Here is a 19,458-nt window from a genome sequence, read left to right as displayed (position 1 = left end):
CGGTGGCGGGCGCCTGCGCAGTGGCTCCCAGCGGGCGGTTGCTTGTTGGTTGTTGTAGTAACCGGGAAGCAGCCGTCGGCGGCGGCCGTGAGCCCGGCCGGGGAAGGAGGAGGGCGGTAGGCGCAGAACGCGGTCCCCGCCTGCCCGCTCCGAGCCATGGGAAGATGAGACAGGTAAACGCCTGCGCCGGCGCGCTCCCCGACCCGAGGAGGCTGCGCGCCGGGGTCTGGGCGGGAGCGGGGCGCTGCACTTCCCTCCCGGAGCCGGCGGCCGCGGGTGGCTTCCGGGCGCGTCGGACTGAATCACTGCGGCGGAGTCGCCGGGGTCCTTCCCTGGGTGTCTGCGAGCCCACCTGGGACTGGGGTGAGCCGGGGTGGGGCTGGCTGCGGGGTCGATCCATTTCAGGGCTAGCGCGCTCCCGGGGCGAGGGTCCTTCATCATCTTCCAGTGGCTGGTCCTGTCCCCCCTCTCGGGCAGCCTAGGATAGGGGGGCACTCCTTCCTCGCCTTGGAGGTTTGTGTTTGTTTTTGTTTGAATTTTTAAAGGCTTCCCCCCCAATTTTGACAAGGTCGAGAAATCCCATTGGGCATCCTCGCAGAAACGCACGACTTTGAGGTTTTTAATGAGCTCTCGCCCATTCTGAGGAGCTGTGGGAATCCTGAACGGGGCCGGTGTTTTTTGGTCCTGTTTACTATCTTATCGTATGTGTGAGTGCACGGGAAAAGGTTTGGAAAGATGGGCATCAAGGGCTTATTTCTGAGTATTGGGTCTGTGGTCATTTAAACATTTTCATTTTCTTGCTCTATAATTTCTGATCCCTGCTCAAACACACACTCCAAACATGTACTTTTTCCCTACGGGGGGAAAAAAATCCTAATTTTAATGTTTTTGAGATTCTGGCCATAGTTTATGATTTTCAGTAAGGGAAAATATTTTTTGAGAATATTTGGAAGGACAATGCTTTTTCAGCTATTATGACCTTGATTCAGGAGACTGTATTAATGGTTTCGTTCAGTGGAATTTGTTTTAGAGGAACCATTGAAGGCATTTTATCGGCATGCTTGTCATAGAATCTAAAGAAATACTTGCAAGGATTTGAAATTTTGAGTTTTAATTTTTAACTCAGGTCACGTTTTTCTAGCAAGGAATCTTGTGTTTGAGGCAATGAACGACCTACCTCAGACTTCCCTAAAGGTTAAGTTTATCCTTTTGATCTTGTTAGATTTAATGTATGAAAGTTTGTATATAAAAGAAATCTTATTAACTCTTCAAGTACATAGAGGACAGACAATGTAATTGAAAAAAAAAAACTGGAGTTTTGTGACATAGGTGAGGCACTGTGATAGAAGGTAGGCTTCTAGGGCTTGACATGTTTTAGGTATTCATTTTCACTACTTGGAGGATCATCAGCATAATCAATAAATAGCTGCATCGTGTTTCAGATGGTTTGGTTTTCTTGTAGGAATCTGTGCCACCCAAATTGTTTGATCAGGTCTCTGAGGCCCCCGTCTGCTGACTGCATGACAAGCCCTAAAGGAAATGCCAGTCGTGATGGCCCGGGACCTGGAAGAAACAGCATCATCCTCAGAGGATGAGGAGGTGGTAAGCCAAGAGTAAGTAATAGCAAGCCTGCTTTTGACCCTTTGCTTTTAGGACGGAAAACCAGTTCTCTATTAATCATACTCTTTTACCTGATACCTTTCCTTTGGTGTTGTCTGATTGATTTTAGCTGCTGTCCATGAGCTAATTTATTTAGTTCTAAATGATCTAATTCAAGATAATATTATTTGGTCCAAATCGACTATATGAAGTAAGACTTTCTAGGCTCATGAGTGAACATTGGCTCTAGGTATTGTAGTTTTTAGTGAGCTCTTTCGTAAGAGCTCCCACCATAGGAGATTTTGAAATTTTTAGATACTGGAAAGCCATACCCTGTGACATTTTTTTTCAAAAATGTTTACAATGTAGAATGATGAAAAAATGGAGAGGTAAAGTAACTTAGCAGAGTAACTGTGGGGCAGGACATCATAATATTATAGCCTGTGCTGTGTCTATTCAGATCTTAAAAACAGTGCTTTTCCAACTTCTTTTAGGTAAGAGTCAAGTTTCTTGGTTGCTCAATCCTTATATTAATAAAAGTGAATGATAGTGTTAAGTGTCACTGCTGTAGGTGCTAAGGGCATTAACTACTGTATCTAATTTAACCTGAAGCTATTGTTCCCACTTCATTAAATTGAGCTGTGGGGATACATAGTCTATAAGTGGTAATTGAGATTCAGCCCTGGATTTTGAAGCATTTTGCTATTTTACCTCCTTTAACATTGCTTGACACAGAGAACAAAGAGTCTGGCTTAAAGTTAGTTTAGTTTTTAAGGTTCTCTGTGATTTCTCTTGGATATGTGGGTGCTGTGTAACCCGAAGAATGGGACTGATATCTTCCAGACCATGCTGTATAGGGGGGTATGGTTAAGATCAAATAGAATAAGGTGACAGTTTTTCAAGTGTAAAATGTCATAAAAATGTAGGGCATTATTTTCACTGACTTTAATAATGAATTTTAAGTGGATTTCATAAAGTGAAAGATTACATTATTTAGTGTGATTGGAAAAGAAAGATGGAAACATTAATAGGCTTTGGGGAAAGGCTTCTCATCACAGGTAGGTCTTAGAAAATAATAGAGATTTGACAATATATTTGGGTCATTCTTGTTCAAGACAATTAAATGGATAATTCCCTCTGGTCACTTTGCCTTCTTGTCACTTTATGCTTTATATGTGCTACCTCATTTCACAACATTTTTAACTTCTGGAAATATCAGCCTGTTTTCAAGATCATTCTTTATTCCATGACCTTCTTATTTAGTGGGCTTCTAGATTGGAACTGACAAATATTAGTTTGCCATTTTGATAGATTAAAAACAGTCAACAATTGGCAATTACAGATAATTCAACCCAATATTATCATAGGTACTCAATAAATACTGATTGAGTGATTAACTGAATCAACAAGTAAATGGAGACTGTGGTTTAGTTTACCTTTGATCAGTGGATCTTGTATCAGAATACTTTTAGTCCTTAAAATATACAAAATTACAAAAAATTACATTGAAATACAATTATTGAAATAAAAATTATGTTGAAATACAATTACTGAAATAAAAAACCCTAAACTTGTGCTTTTTCTATTAATATTCAACAACAAGATCATTCATTTAAAACATGGGAAAGTTTAAGTTTTATTTTCTAAATTTAGCAGCATAAAAATTGTTCTTAACTAGTTTACATAAGATCATCACACTGTAGGGTTTTCTTGATGAATACTTAGAAGTGGGAGTGCTGAGAAACATAATTGTGTGGCCCACCAATGAAAGATGGCACAATTTGGTAGCTGAATGATTGTTTTGAGGAGAACTGCAAAATTATTGTTTAGAGAGGGACATTATGATCATAGGTGATCCAGTGGCAAGCGTAATAACTTTTAACTTAGACTAGTGATAAATATAAATTGTATTTTAATATACGGGCAGCAGCTGCAAAATAGTATAAAAAATCTGTAATTTCAGATAAAGTCAAAGGCACAGATAATGCTAACCCTGCTGTACTTTCTTGCCTATATTCATAGTTGAGACAACTAAATTTCGACATCAGTGAAAATAAAGCAGTAATCCCCCCAAATTTCAAATTCCTAATGTTGATTTTTAACTGTTAATTTTGTTCCGTCAGCTTATGTCTTGCCTGTCAGGCCCTTGTTTTATACATGGAAACCTTAAGTCAAATTTGTTTACCCCTATGTCAGTAGACTTACATACTTTTATAAGTATATGGGAGTAGAAGATCTTAAATCATCTTAAGGATGGTGATTTAATCCAAAGATGTTTATCCACGGGCAACTGTTAGATCCACTCAGGTCCTTAGGCAGTATTAATGTAGTTATATCTTGCAGTCCTGTACTTTGCTAGAAACTGTCTAGGAGTCAGAAAGAAAGCATCAGCGTGGGCTGGAAGAGGGAAACGGCCCCACAAAGGTGGTGAGGTGAGGTGAGTTGGAGAGTGGGATTAAGTGAATAGAGAGAGGTAGACAAGAAGCCATTTCTAGCAGGGGCATTGGTATGAATAAGGAATAGGAGCTTTGAGTTATGTAGGCCGACTCCTGGGAGTTTGCTTCTTAAAAACCAAAATGTTCTTTGGCTTCTAATAAGGTGAACCGTAAGAGTGGTCTACTTCAACAATTAATCATTCAAATACTTTGTTCTTTCATGCCTATAATGACTTGTTTTCTTAATTTATACCAGTTTCTGCTGTGAATGGAAATTTGAGGTCCTGATTTTTGGTTCTCTAATAGTAATTTTGAATCTTTTCCTTGTAGCGCCACCTGGTGGGAGCATGGTCCTAATAACAAATTAGCATCTGCCTCAAGTGTGTTTTGGTTGACCTGATTGAATTAATAATTTGTTTACTTCCCTTTTATCTTTTCTTAAGTTATAAGTAAAAAGATTTCTCTGTCAGGATTTGGCTCTCCACAGACACGTAGTTAGGGCTTGGTTCCACTCAGCTGTTTATTTGTTAATTGTGTTCCTATTTTTCATCAGGCATTTTTAATTTGTGGCAATAATCCATTGTTTGTAACTGCTAAGACACAGTGGTGCCAGTTGGTAACTAGTGCTAGATTGACAAGGACGTTTGGATAGTTTCCAGAGTTTCTGTCCAAGACTGTCGTTTAGGCTGTCTATTTTTCCCTCAATCATCTGACTTAGAAATGGAAAAATTAAAGTTGGAAGAGAACATAGGAATCATCTGGCCCCATGCCTGTGCTTTACAGGTGTTTAAGATTAAAAAGCAAGCAAACCACAGAAACTCTTCTTGCCAAAGAATATACTCTGTAAACAAAATTTCTCACTCATGGGCACTAGCACTCAAGTCAGAGGGCAAGGGCAGTAAGCATCCACATTCCATTTCTAGCAAATAGGAAATGAACTAGGTATGGTGTTCTTTGCTTTCTTTACTAAAAGGCTTTTGGCAGCTCATTCAGTCTAAAGGCTGCCTCACTTCTCAGATCAGTAGCCTGGCAGTGCATTCAAAGTGTGGCTCTTTTTAAACTTGGGTTGAGAGGGTCTGACTTGGCCCTGAGATTTGTGGTAGGGCCTCTGTTAAGGGGTGTGGTCATGTGAGTGTTTGCTAGCAGCCTGAATATTGGCTAAGTGCATCTTGTTTCATTTAAGTAATTGATTAAGTTTCCCTAACAGTGGAGTGTAAGGTGTCCCATGCATAGAACATCACTGAGATGGGGGTAGGGAGATGGGAGGGTAGAAACAATAGCAGAGGCGCTTTTCCCCTTATTTCACCAGCTGTATGACGGTGGGCAGATTTCTTCACCTGAGATGAGAGGTTCATTTCTTTAGTTCATAGTGCAGGTAAGAGGATTAAGTGAAATAGCTTGTGAAAGCTCTTCATTTAATTCCTAGCACATATTTAGGGACTCAGTTCGTTTCTTTTCCTTTCAACCTCCCTGTACGAAAGAGTTTGAAGGTTTTCCTAATCTTTGAATAAATACACATTTACAACTGTCTGAGATTAATTAAACTGAGATTTCCTGAGGATAGGGAAAGAAAATAAAGTCAGAGGTCCTTTCCTGGAGGAGATCATGCTGTTGGATTTAATATAGGCTTTCTTTATAATGTGTGGTTTTAATTGGAGTACTTGTGTTAATTAGGGTTCCTAATGGATGGGTCATCAAATTTGCTTAAAAAGGCACTACAGGGTGTTCAAGGGGCAAATAGATTATTATTATTTTTAAAGATTTATTTATTTATGCATACAAGAGCTGGGGTACAGGCCAGAGATGCGGGGATGAGAGGATCCACCAGAGACAGAGTGGGGAACAGAACAGGCAGATGGACCAAAGTACACTGCTCTGGGGAGCAGGAAAGGAGAGGTCTGCTGCGCCATGTGGGTTGTTCCCTGGCTGGTCGGGGATCGAACTCGTGCTGTAGAGGTTGCGGATTGCTTCATAGTGTGGTGCTTAACTCCTTGCACCACCAGGGAGGCCCGACAAATAGATTATTGTGAATATATTAGGATTATATGTGTTTGGGAACTACGGCATACATTGTCTTAAATAATAAAAGGAATTTATTAACATATATTTAGGGACGACTTGATTCTGCAACTCTACATTTGCCACACAGGATCTTCCCTCATTCCATCTGTCAGGCTCCCACTGATTCCTCCTTTGCCAACAGCTCCAAGCTCTCCTCAAGATCACACAATGACAGTTACCCTTCTGGACCTTTCATTCTCTTCAAGGGGAAGAAAGGCCATCTCTCCTGTTGCTGCGCCAGAAGGGAAAGAAGACATTGCTTTCTCAGAGGGGCTACACTTGTCTGCTGACACTGACTCCTGACTCTGTTGGTTTATGTGCTCAGCTCTACTCACTAACAGGGTGATGGAATGAATCAAAGCCTGTTCCTAAAATGGATAGCATTAATCTTAAACAAATTGCATGACTATGAATGGTAAAACACTTGGGGTTCTTGGCCAGAAGGAAGGGAAAGTTGCTAATTAGCAAACTATGGAGATCTGCTTTGGTTCTTAATTCAGATTTTGAGCTGTGAATCAGTCAAGCCTTTTCTCTTGGTTACAGCGATCATCCATGTATCATGTGGACTGGAGGCTGCCGGAGAATTCCAGTTTTAGTGTTCCACGCCGAGGCTATTCTGACAAAGGACAACAATATTCGAGTCATTGGAGGTGGGTTTGTCTTTCCCCCTTAGAGGACAGGGCTAGGCAGGGCCCTGGTGACCTGGTCTTGCAGAAAGTGGTATCACCTACAAGTAGTCTTGGTCTTGAGAAGAACCTTTGCATTTGTTTTACTTGGAAGGATTATTTCTGATTTCTTAAATTGCTTTCTGCATACTAAATTGTTCTTTCCTCTTTGAATTTTTTTCCCGGTATTATGTATAGATGTGTTTATTGTTATTTTTTAATTTATTTTTTATTTTTTATTTTTTTTTTAAAAGATTTATTTATTTATTTATACGAGCACCAGGTACAGTCAGAAGTGTGGGAGGGATAGAGAATTCACCAGAGCCAGAGCGGGGAACAGAACAGGCAGACTGACGAAATACACTGCTGAGGGTAGCAGTGGGCGCGGCAGGAGAGGTCTGCGTGCCATGTGGGACCCTTGCCGGCAGCCGGGGATCGAACCGGCACTGCAGAGGCTGCGGGCAGCTTCACAGCCCAGCGCTCAACCGCTGCGCCACCTGGGGAGGCCCATTGTGATTTTTCAAATTTTGATAAAATATACATAACAAATTTACTGCTTTGACCATTTTGGAATATATAGTTCAGTGACAGTCAGTATATTTACAGTATATTTAGATCATTCACAATCACCATTGTTAAGTTCCAGAACATGTTTTTCATCCCCAAAGTAAAATTAAGTCCTATGTCATTTAAGCAGCTGCTCCCCCATCCCCTCTTGCCTCCAACTACTAGCAACCGCTAATCTTCTTTCTGTCTCTGTGGATTTGCCTTTTCTGGCTATTTCATATAAATGGACACATACAACATGTGACCTTTTGTGTCTGGCTTCTTTGACAGCCTGATGTCTTAAAGGTTCACCTGTGTTGTAGCATGTTATCATTACTTCATTTTTTGGGGAGTGAATAATATTCATTGTATAGATACACCACATTCTATTCATCAGTTGGTGAAAGATTTTACACCTTTTGGCTTTTAAGTAGTGCTACTATAAACGTTCATGTAGAGGTCTTTGTCCCAGCACCTGTTTTCAATTCTTTTGAGTCTGTACCTAGCAAGGAGTTGCTGGTTGTGAGGTAATTCTGCCAAAGGATTTCAAAGTAACTTCACAGATTTTATATTCCCACCAACAATGTATGAGAGTTCCATTTTCTCCACATCCTCCCTCATTTTTGTTATTTCCTTTTTTTTAGATCATAGCTGTACTTGCGGATATGAAGTGGTATCTTACTGCAGTTTTGATTAGCACTGTGCATCTTTTCGTGTGCTTGTTGGCGACTTGTATATCTTGGGAGAAATGTCGACATTTTTTGTCTCTTTGTCTATTGTCTATATTTTAATTGGATTGCTTGTCTTTTTGTTGAGTTATGAGTTCTTGATACATGCTGGGTATTAGGTCCTTATCAGGTATGTGATTTCCAAATATATTTTCATAGTCTGTGGTTTGTCTTTTCATTTACTTTGTAGTGTTCTTTCATGAGCAAAAGGTTTTTATTTTGATGATCTCCAGTTAATCTATTTTTCATTTTGTTGCTTATGCTTTTGGTGTCATATCTAAGAAACCGTTGCCTAATTCATGGTCATGATCCCTGTGCTCTCTTCTAAGACTTTTATACTAAGCTCCTATGCTTAGAGCTAAATGGTCTTTGATCCATTTTGAGTTAATTTTTTTCTATAATGTTAGATAAAAATCCACCTTTATTCTTTTGCATGTGGATATCCCGTTGTATGATTAGTTGAAGAGACTATTCTTTCCCTATTGAATAGTTTTCACACTATTATTGAAAATCAGTTGATCAAGATGTATGCATTGATATCTGGACTCTTATTATTCCAGTGATTTGTGTTTTGACTACTGTATCTTTGTACTAAATTTTGAAATTGGCAAGTATGAGTCATTCTTCTTCTTTTTCAAATTTATTTTGCTACTTAGGCTTCCTTGTAGTTCCATATGACTTTTGGGCTTAGTGTGCATTGATTCTCTTACAGCACTTTGGGGAGTGTTGCTGTCTTAATATTAAAGATGGGATGTCTTTTGATTTATTTAGGTCTTCAATTTATTTTTTAGTGATGTTTTAGCGATTTCACCATTCAACTCTTGTGTCTCCTTGGTTAAATTCCTTACTATTTTATTCTTTTAATGAGAATATTTTATTCTTATAAGTAGAATTGTTTTCTCAGTTTCATTTTTGAGTTGGTCATTGACAGTATATAGCACTACAATTGATTTTTGTATATTGCTTTTGTATTTTGAAACCTTGCTCATTTTTTAATAAGTTTTTGTATATGTGTAGGTTCTGTAGCTTTGTTTATATGTAAGATCATGTTTTCTGTAGATAGAGATAATTTTACTTCTTCCTTTCCATCTTGGATCCTTTTATTTGCCTAACTGTTCTCACTAGAACCTCCAGGACAGTGTTGAGTAGATGTGATGAAAGTGGGCATTTTTATCTTGTCATTCATCATAAGTGCAAGTTTTCAGTTTTTCACTGTTTCATATGATGTTAACTACTTTTTTCACAAATTTTATCACATTGAGAAAGTTTCCTTCTGTTCCTTTGTTGAGTGTTTTTAGTCGTGCAAGGTTGGTGGTTTTGTCAAATGCTTTTTCAGCATCAAATGAGGTAATTCTGTTTTCCCCTTCCTTCATTCTATTGATGTGGTATATTACTTTAAGTTAGCATTAGTGTGTTGAACCACCCTTGCATACCTGAGATAAATCCTACTTGGTCATGGTGTTTAATCCTTTTAATATGTTCTTAGGTTTGGTTTGCTAGTATTTTGTGGAAAAAAAATTTTTTTTAAAAGTTTATTTTTATTTACGCATGCATGCAAGAACTTGGGTGTAGGCCAGAGGTGGGGGTGAGAGGATTCACCAGAGACAGAGCGGGGAGCAGAACAGACAGATTTTACTGAAATACACTGCTAAGGGGAGCAGTAGATGAGACAGGAAAGGTCTGCTACATAATGTGGGTTAGCTCCCTAGCCAGGGATTGAACTCATGCCACAGTGGCTGGCAATAGCTTGATAGTGCTGAGACCTTAACCCCTGTGCCACCAGGGAGGCCCCATTTTGTGGAGAATTTTGGCATGTATATTCATGTAGGATAATGGTAGGTAGTCTTTTTTGTGATGCCTTTGTGACTTTAATATCAGGCAATGCTGGCCTCATTAATGAGTTCTTTCCTCTTCAGAAGAGTCTGGGAAGGATTGATACTAATTCTATCAAGTGTTTTGGTAGAGTTCCCTAGTCCTAAGCATTCTTTGTTGGGAGGTTTTTATTTCTGCTTCAACCTCTACTTATAGGTCTATTCATATGTTCTGTTTTGTATTGGGTCAGTTTTGGCAGTTTGTGTGTTTCTGGGTTTTGTCCATTTTTATTTAGTTTATCTAATTTGTTGGCATACAGTTTTCATAGTATTCTTTCATAGTCCTCATTTCTGTGAGGTCAGTAGCAATGCTCTACTTTGCTTTTTTTTTTTTTTTTTAAAGATTGATTTTATTTATACAAGAACCGGGGTACAGGCCAGATGCATGGGAGGGTGAGAGGATTTTCCAGAGACAGAGCAGGAACAGAACAGGCAGAAGGACCAAAATACACTGCTGAGGGGAGCTGCAGGCAAGACAGGAGAGGTCTGCTCGTGGGTTGCTCTGAGGCCGGTGGGGATCTAACAGGCACTGCAGAAGCTGTGGACAGCTCCACAGCGCTGTGCTCAACCGCCTACACCACCAGGGAGGCCCTCCACTTTGCTTTTGATTTAAATAATTTGAAATTTTTTTTAAGTTAGTCCAGCTATAGGTTTATCAATTTTGATGATATTTTAATGATCATTTTATAGAGTCACCTTTTAATTTTATTTTCTCTACTGTTGTTTTAGTCTCAATTTCATATAGCTACACTCCTTTGATTTTTTGCAGTGCTCTGAATCCTGGGGTTAGTATCTTCAAAGTTAACGATGCTGTGGATCAGACCTGTCATGTAGTGTAGTGGAAGGAGCCTGTGCCTGGGTTCTTAGTCATTGGTTCAAATTCCAATCTTGGCATTTCTGGCTGTGAGTTTTGGGAAAGTCATTCAAACTCTCTTAACTAATTTCATTATCAGTAAATGTAGCTATTTTGCAGGCACTGTGAGAATTAAATGAGACTGTTTAATGTTTGGTATATAACAGGCATACAGAGCTTATGCTGTTTATTCTCCTTGTTGAAATGGATCTCTTCTACTTTGAAATGAATTTAAAGGCTATCACTGCTCCATAAGACAGGCTTTTAGAGCCCAATGAGTACCTGCTTCTGGGATTTGAGTCCTCCTCCCTCCCTAAGAGTCCTTATGTTCTAATCCCCTCAGCAAGTTGGTCAGTTACCTCTTAAAGGAATATGGTTCATTCATGTTCTCTGAAACCTATATAATGGAAGGCCTGCTAACATTTGCTGAGACACTCTAAATATGATTTGAGTCAAAATGTCAAAGGTGGTGGGGCCTTCTGGTGGCGCAGGGGGTTAAGACGTAGCACTATGAAGATACCTGCAGCCACTGCAGCACGAGTTCGATCCCCGGCCAGGGAGCAACCCACATGGCACAGCAGACCTCTCCTGTCGTGCCTGCTATTCCCCTCAGCAGTGTATTTCCGTCGATCTGCCTGTTCTGTTCCCTACTCTGTCTCTGGTGAATCCTCTTCTCTGCCCCACACACACCTCTGGCCTGTATCCCAGTTCTGGTATGCATAAGATAAGTAAGTCTTTTTAAAAAAAAAGTCAAAGGAGGGTGAAAGCATCAAAAGCAAATAATCCTCCCTGAAACATGTTTATTTTGGTCTGTTTGTTATATAAATGTATTTATATATTCTATGGCAATAGGCAGACCTTTCTTTTTTAGAATAGCTAACCTGTATCCGAACTTAGTATCTAGCAATGTCATCCCATTTTATTCAAGAAATCATTATTTTTTAGAAACTTTAAGTCTTCTTCCCTTATATTCCTGTGGCTAAAGAAAAGGCCACTAAACTTTTTCAAACTGTTTTTGAATTGTATCTTCCCAATTCCTTGAGGTTTAATAATTTGATTCACCTTTCCTTGTGAAAAGAACAATTCAAATAACTTGTGAATTGCTGCCTCAAATTTCTGAATTGTTGGGCACCCTTGGTCTCGTTCTCATTTAAATAACTGACATAGATCTGCTCAGAGCCCAACTCTGTGGTTGAATCCCCTTGAGAAGCCTATCTGGGGCATTAGTAGAGCCAGGATTTGAACCTGGCAGCTCCACTCGAGAGACATACTCATCTCTTATTATTCCCCTTCTTTTACTCCCCATGCACTCAATCTCTATTTTTCACACACCTGATCACTGTCTCTATGGCCTGGCACTGCACGGCAGGCACTACAGGACAGGCGCTGCAGGACTGGTGCTGCAGGACAGCTGCAGAATTAGGCCCAGTTCTGGTCTCCAGTGGTGACGATGCTTTGATTTTTGCATGTGCAAAATTGGAAATGTCACTGACTAGTTATCATAATAAAAAGACATGATTGTCTTTCATTTTTTAAAACATTTTATTTAGAAAAATTAAAAACCTTAAGACAAGTGTTAAGAACATTGTAATGAACACATGGATATTCTTTTCTTAGATTTACCATTAGCATTTTGCCATATTTGCTTCTCTTTTGAACCATTTGAGAATTAGTTCAGATAATTCACAGCTAAATATTTGTTCAACAGCCCTCTCCTAAGAACAAAGGCATCCTCTGATAACCATAGCACAGTGATTGCACTCAGGAGGTTTGTTATTGGTGAAATACTCTTATCTAATATACAGACCCTGCCCAGATTTCCCCAGTAGTTACAATTTTATCCGTTAGACCTGTTGTTTTAAATCCAGGATCCAATCAAATTGCATTTAGCTGTCCTATTTCTTTGGTCTCCTAAATCTACAACCATTAGCCAGGCCTTTTTTTTTTTTTTTTGGTATTTCATGATATTGACATTTTTAAAGATTCCAGGCTAGCTGCTTTGCAGATGTCCTTAAGTTTGAGCTTATCTCACTGTGTTCACATATTTAGATTCAGACTGAAAAATGAAAGGAATAGCACTGAGTCAAATTGTATCCTTAATGTGTCATACTAGGAAGCGTGCAATGTCTTTATATTGCGTTATCAGTGGCACATTCAATTATTTGGTTTAGATAGTGTCTACCAGATTGGTTCATGGTACCTTTCTCCCTTCTTAGATGCATTCTCTGCAGAAGTATCTTGAGATTGTGAATGTCCTGTCCCCCAGTAGTCTCTCACCTACTGGTATCCATTGAGTCTCATATGAATCATTAACGTTTATGGTTTTTGTACAATGGTGATTTTCTGTTTTCCTTTTTACCCTTATTAGCTGATTTTTCTGTAAAGAAGAGTTTTTCTTTCTGTGGTAGGCAGAATAATGGTTCCCCAAAGATGTCTATCTTCTAAATCTCAGAACTGTGAAAATGTCAATGGCAAAGGGTAATCAAGGTTGTAGGTGGATTAAGGTTGCTATAAGGAGATTATCCAAGCAGGCCCAGCATAATCACAGGGCTCCTTTAGAGTGGAAGGAGGCAGACGAGGAGCCAGATGGATGCAGCCTGAGAGGGATGAGGCCCACATTGCTGGCTGTGAAGATAGTGGGGATGGGGACTATAAGCCAGTGAGTGGGGTGGCCTCCAGAAACTGAGAAAGGGACCCGTCCCAGAGCCTTTAAAAAGGGCAGTGGCCCTGATGATGCCTGATGAGACCTGTAGCAGGCTTTTGATCATCAGAACTGTAAGACAAGAAATTTGTATTGTTTCAGCCACAAGTGTGTGGTCATTTGTTATAGCAGCAATAACAAACAATAAAAAAAACTTTTAAATAAGTGAGTTATCATCTATCCTTGTTATTCTTCATTTTCGTGTTCCAGTTATCTGGCCCTTGGGATTTGGCCATTGGGTGTCCCTTTAAGATCTTGAGATCCTTGTACATCCTCCCAACCAGTTTTTGAATACTTTTTCTCTTTTTTTGGCATGGCAAGATATTCCAGTCTGTTTTGTGCTTTCCCTCTCCCTCCCCAACTTGGATCCAGAACACAGACTCCTGAGCAGGGTACTGTACCGCCTTTTACATTATACTCTGCACCAAAGTGAACGTGTGACTCTTTATTATTTTTGTATTTTGCGAAAGCAACATAATAATGATTGGTCATTGGGAAAACCCTGTAGCTGTGCGTTCAAAGTTTGTCACAAGAATGAGAAGCATGGAGCATCAGCCTTTCCATTCGAACCTCCTGTGTCTGCATTGCATGGGGTCCTGCCAGGGCTGGGCAAGTAGCAGCAGGGATTTATGAGTATTTTCTCATAAATGCATAAAAAGATACACTTGTCTTTGGCTATTGAGGCTAAATGTTGTTCTGGGGGCTGTCTATAAGATGCTGTATTATCCTATTCAGAAGTTCACTGCAGTCCTTTTAAAAAAACTTCTCTGTAGAATTCCTAGCTAACTTTTTCAAACAGTTGGTAGTGCTGCATAAAAAGGAATTGAATTTAGTCTTCTAGAGTAAATGTTAGTCTTTTGGGACATATAGAAATCACCCATGATTATAGCTTGTCCTCTGAGACAGGGGTCACGAATACAAAATGCTTTCAGGGGCCTGGCAAGAAATATGAATGTGTCGAGTAGGACGGTGGGGACTGTGTTGAATTGGATAATGTGGTTCTGTGGGCTGGTCTTGACCTGGCCACCTGTTTATAACCTTTGGTCTAAGATACACTGCGGCCGAGCATTGTTGGACACAGAAGGCTTCCTGTATTCTTTTGAAATGCAACTTTATTCTGATATTAAACAAAAAGGAATGGGAATGGCAGTAACAAACAAGATTTCACCACTGAATATTGTGATGTGACTGTAGCTGTTCTTATACTTGAAACTCAAGAAGGAAATAGCTGTGTCCCCAAACAGCTAAATGTGCAGATCCAGAAAAAGAAGGTTTTTTTAACGGCCACATTTACCCCGAAGCCCATTTGTCTCCATCAGCATCCTGAAGATTAAGCACATGTTCTGCTTATTTTTTATAAAAGATTTATTTATTTATGCATACAAGAACTGGGGTACATGCCAGAGGTGTGGGGGGTGAGAGGATTCACCAGAGAGAGAGTGGGGAACAGAACAGGCAGATTGAGTGAAATACACTGCTGAGGGGAGCAGCAGGCGAGACAGCAGAGGTCTGCTGCGCCATGTAGGTTGCTCCTTGGCCGGGGATCAAACTCATGCTGCAGAGGCCGTGGTCAGCTTCATAGGTTGCGTCTTAACCCCTTGCACCACCAGGGAGGTCCCCACAGTAATGTCTTTTAAGTTTCTTGAAAAATACATATGATTACTAAGAAAGTCAGTTGTATTGAAATGTATTTATCAAAATATTTTTTAAAACAAATTTGTGATATGCTTTATTTTTTTTAAAGAAGTCCTTTTTTTTTTTCCCCCCCAAAGATTTATTTATTTATTTTATACAAGTGCAGGGTACAGTCAGAAGTGTGGGAGGGTGAGAGAATTCATCAGCGCCAGTGTGGGAAACAGAACAGGCAGACTGACGAAATACACTGCTGAGGGGAGCAGCAGGTGGCAGGAGAGGTCTGCGCGCCATGTGGGACCCTTGCCTGGTGGCCGGGGATCGAACCGGTGCTGCAGAGGCTGTGGGCAGCTTCGCAACCCAGCGCTCAACCGCTGCGCCACCAGGGGAGGCCCGATATGCTTTTTTATTAATGCATTATAGGAAGTAGCAATTCTGTTAGCTCATAATTTTTAAATGTAGGCAAATAAGTGATATTTTGAGGTAACTTACAGCTATAAAATAATATTAAAATACCTGATAGTTATTGGTGACAGGGTCACAGGTACTCCTAATAATACTTTTCTGTGTTGCCTAGACTTTTGATTGAAGGTCTCTGATAGAAACTAGTGGGAACAAAGAAGTAATTTTCCTCCATTTTTTGGTGATTCCCCCCCCCCCCCCAAAAAAAAAGTCTCAGGGGAAGAACCCTTGTTCCAAAGTAATTTTCAGCCTACTTACAGTAGCATAAGGATAGCAGTATGATGCTATGGGGTATAATTCAACAAGCCTCCGTCATACAGCTTTTGTCTCTGCAGTTAACTTCCTGGTTACTGAACTTGGTTCTCTGTTTATATTTAGAACGTTATCATTTGTCTTACAAGATTGTGAGAACAGATAGTCGACTGGTACGCAGCATTCTGACAGCGCATGGATTTCATGAAGTAAGTTCCTTTTTGCTACCTCACCTGACCTGCTCTAAAGCTGGAAATCCTCGCCTAACTGAACAGGGCCAGCTCTCAATAGTATATGGAACCAGTGCTTTGTGATGATGCAGAACCTGGATTGAATTTTTGAGTGGCTTTACTGCTTTCACCTTGAAATATATGGAAAATATTTCCAAAAAATTTTCTTTGGGTGGGAGGGGTTGCAAAAGAAGTGTTTCTTGCTATGGTTTTAGGCTTGGGCTAGAGACAGTGTTGCCCCTAAGCAGTTGTCTGATAACCAATTTAGGTTCTTTGATTGCAAGCACCAGAAACAGACTAACTTAAGCCAAAGGCATATGTAGGAAAGGTGTGCTCAAGATGGCCAGCAGAATTAGAGGAAAAGCTGAAGAGATGGGCCTTTTAAGAGCAGGCCAGGACAGCTAGGTGCCCTGGCAGTAGGAATTTTCAGGAACATATCCCCAAGGTACAGCCATGCAAGCAATTCAATTCCACTTATTGTTCCTGTGCCTTTCTAAGTTCAAGAATCACACTCTGGAGATAGAATGACTAACCCAGCTTAGGTCATGAATTCACTCCTTGGGGGAGGGAAGGGATGGGTAATTAGCCATCCTTTAAAGTCAAGGATTATGTTGTTCCCAAAGAAAATCAAGAAAACTGAAATGCTGACATTAAAAGGGACAGGTCAAAATGCTGGATAGACTGGTTCCAATTAGATATTTGGAGATAATTGATAAAAATCTGATTGCTAGTTCCTTTCCCTAAATTGAGGTCTAAAGTAGACATTTGAAGAAATGTTCATGATAGTTTAGATCCTGTCTTGTTGCTGTTTTATCTCTAGGACTTAACATGTTACTATCACATTATAGGCACAGAACATGTAATTGTTTCATGAATGGACAAATGAATCCTTACGAATGAATCCTTACTTGGTTTGCTACTAGTTTTCAGTTCGTCATTATTTTATACCCAACACCTGAAAGAACATAAGGATAGTCTGATAACAGAGTTTTGGGGTTGGCTTCTCATCTCATATTTTGATATGCAAGAGACATATCTACAGGAGGGCTAATTTATTCTGCTTTTTGTATTAGGGATTTGTCCTACTCTTCCATTCTTTAAAATGGATTGTTCTCCTGTTCTCTATACTCAACTTTTGTCTTTCTCTTGTGAATACTCTGTCTATGAAACATCTCTATGGCCTTTTCTGTCATTGCTGTTCTTGGAGAGGGGCTATGTCTGATGTTTTTTATCTTGCCTTTTTATCTGCTCTCAGGTTCACCCAAGCAGCACTGACTATAACCTAATGTGGACAGGATCCCACCTGAAGCCCTTCTTACTTCGCACCCTTTCTGAAGCACAAAAGGTTAATCACTTTCCCAGGTAATAATGGTCTTGTAGCTGCTGTATTCCATTTAAAGGTACCTGACATTGGGGAATGTAGCCAGCAGATATAATTAAATGTCCTTAAAAAGAAAAAAAAGTATGATATAGGGCAGCAGTCTGCTAATCAAGCAAGAAGTCATATCTCTGAGCGTAGAGGATGCCTTTCCAAGGACTGTGAGCCATGGGAGGTTTTAAAGGAGAGTGGTTCTGGACTGTAAGTCCCGCAGCTTCTCTTTGCTAAAATTAGCAGCTTGTGAGCCCCTTATGTAGTTGAGTTCTCCCTTTCTGCCCCCTTTTTCAATTTTTATTTTTCACCTATATAAAAAATGGTCCACCAAACTCTTAAAATGGTGCATAGTCCTTGGGTATAAAACCTTCAGGGGTCTAAATAAGCTACCAAAAAGAAATTGGTGCTTCATTGACTTCTGGTCATAGCAGAACAAATCCTTTTTGCATGAGAGTGATTTCAATTTCCTTACTTTTAACAGAATTGAAAGAGGACCACATAATGAAGTTGTCAGCTGATATCAGTAAATATGATTTTAATGATAGATGGTCTTGTTAGTTTTGACATATTATTAGGAAGAAGTTTAAAGAATTGAGTGTTGTTCTAGAAAAGTTCTTCCAGTCACATGTTTTAATGGCAGCCTAGAGAGGCTATATTACCCAGTGACTAGAATCAGACTCTAGCCATACAACTATCTGAGTCCACGTCCCAGCTCTGCCAAGTCACCTTGGGCAAGTGAGCATCAATTTCTGTGCATCAGTTTCCTCACTGATAAAAGAAGATACCAACAACACCTACTTCATTGGCTTTGTGAGGATTTTGTATATCAAGACCTCAAGTGCTTAGAACAGTATCATCTCCTTACCATGTGATAAGCACTATATAAGTGTTAGCTATTATTTTTGTGAATAGGGTTTCTTAATGATTACATCTATGACAAAGAAAATAGGAAAACAATTAATATTGAAACTCTGCTTTATTCTAGCAGAATAAATATTATTTATTCTAAATAGTATTCACCCTCAGAGAGATACATGGCCCAATGGAGAAGAGGGAGGCTAATCCCATCTATCTTATGAGACACAAGTCCGATAAAAGTCCCTTTAGTTGGTCAGTGGTTACACCTAGTTTTATTTCCAAGACTTATGTTCCAGGTACTCACTCATGGGAGCAAGTTTTGTTTTCAGTGACCTCATATACTTTTCTCTTTATTTTCATGAAATGAGGGTTCTTTTTTGATTTTTCAGTTCTTGTGTCTTTTACCAGTCATTATGTATAAATACCTGGCCTGTTCTGTCTCTTTTGTCAGAGAGTTTCTTCATAATTTGGACAAATGTATATTTGAGTCTTCAGCACAAATTTATGTCTGAGCTCATGGGCAGAAAATAATTCATACTTTATTTTTTCATGAATGCCTAGAAGTGGATTTGGTTTTCTAAATGTGTGACTAGGTGCTTGAAGTGAATCAGATGCATCTATTTTAAATAGACATTTAAACAGTCTTTAAAAACCCAACACTAAAACTTCTAGAAGAAAACATAGGGAGAAACTCTTTATGACCTCAGATTAGGTAAAGATTTCTCAACTATAACAACACAAGTACAATCCATAAGAAAAAATTGATACATTGGACTTCATCAACATTTAAAATGTCTCCTAAGGCTAAGGAAATGAAAAGATAAGCCACCAACTGAGAGAAAAATATTTGCACTATATATATCTGATAAAGAATTTGTATCCAGGGGCCTCCCTGGTGGTGTAGGGGTTAAGTCTCAGTGCTGTCACCTCTACAGCTTGAGATCAATCCTGGCCAGGGAGCTAACCCACATGGTGCAGCAGGCCTCTCCTGTCTCTCCCGCTGCTCCCCTCAGCAGTGTATTTCAGTAGATCCCACCTGTTCTGCTCCCCAGTCTGACTCTGATGGATCCTCTCATCCCCTGCACTTTGGCCTACACCCCAGTTCTTGTATGCATAAATAAAAAAAAAATCTTTAAAAAAAAATTTATATTCAAAACATATAATAAGCTCTTAAAATGCCATAACAAGAAAAA

The 19,458-nt window shown here is 39.6% G+C and overlaps 1 protein-coding gene across 10 annotated transcripts in view; it reads left to right on the top strand.

The window, feature by feature from the left end:
- The first annotated feature begins 31 nt into the window (after positions 1-31).
- The window catches only part of TTLL5 (tubulin tyrosine ligase like 5), a 259,441-nt gene continuing 240,014 nt past the window's right edge, over positions 32-19,458 (top strand). For 5 of the 10 annotated variants that reach the window (XM_037503833.2, XM_054691987.1, XM_037503831.2 and 2 more), the window contains exons 1-5: positions 47-173; positions 1,463-1,613; positions 6,639-6,745; positions 15,932-16,014; positions 17,291-17,397. In XM_037503833.2, the coding sequence (XP_037359730.1) occupies positions 1,540-1,613; positions 6,639-6,745; positions 15,932-16,014; positions 17,291-17,397 (371 nt within the window). In that variant the 5' untranslated portion in view covers positions 47-173; positions 1,463-1,539. Of the gene's footprint in view, positions 174-1,462; positions 1,614-6,638; positions 6,746-15,931; positions 16,015-17,290; positions 17,398-19,458 lie in introns of all 10 variants that reach the window. The other 5 variants (XM_037503834.2, XM_037503832.2, XM_054692007.1 and 2 more) reach the window with 3 other exon arrangements.

The sequence above is a fragment of the Talpa occidentalis genome, unplaced genomic scaffold (genome assembly GCF_014898055.3).
Source record: "Talpa occidentalis isolate TD23 unplaced genomic scaffold, MPIMG_talOcc4v2.1 talOcc4.11, whole genome shotgun sequence".
Lineage (NCBI taxonomy): Eukaryota > Metazoa > Chordata > Mammalia > Eulipotyphla > Talpidae > Talpa > Talpa occidentalis.
Note: the sequence above shows the minus strand (reverse complement) of the source record. Positions and strands in the feature narration are given on the sequence as shown.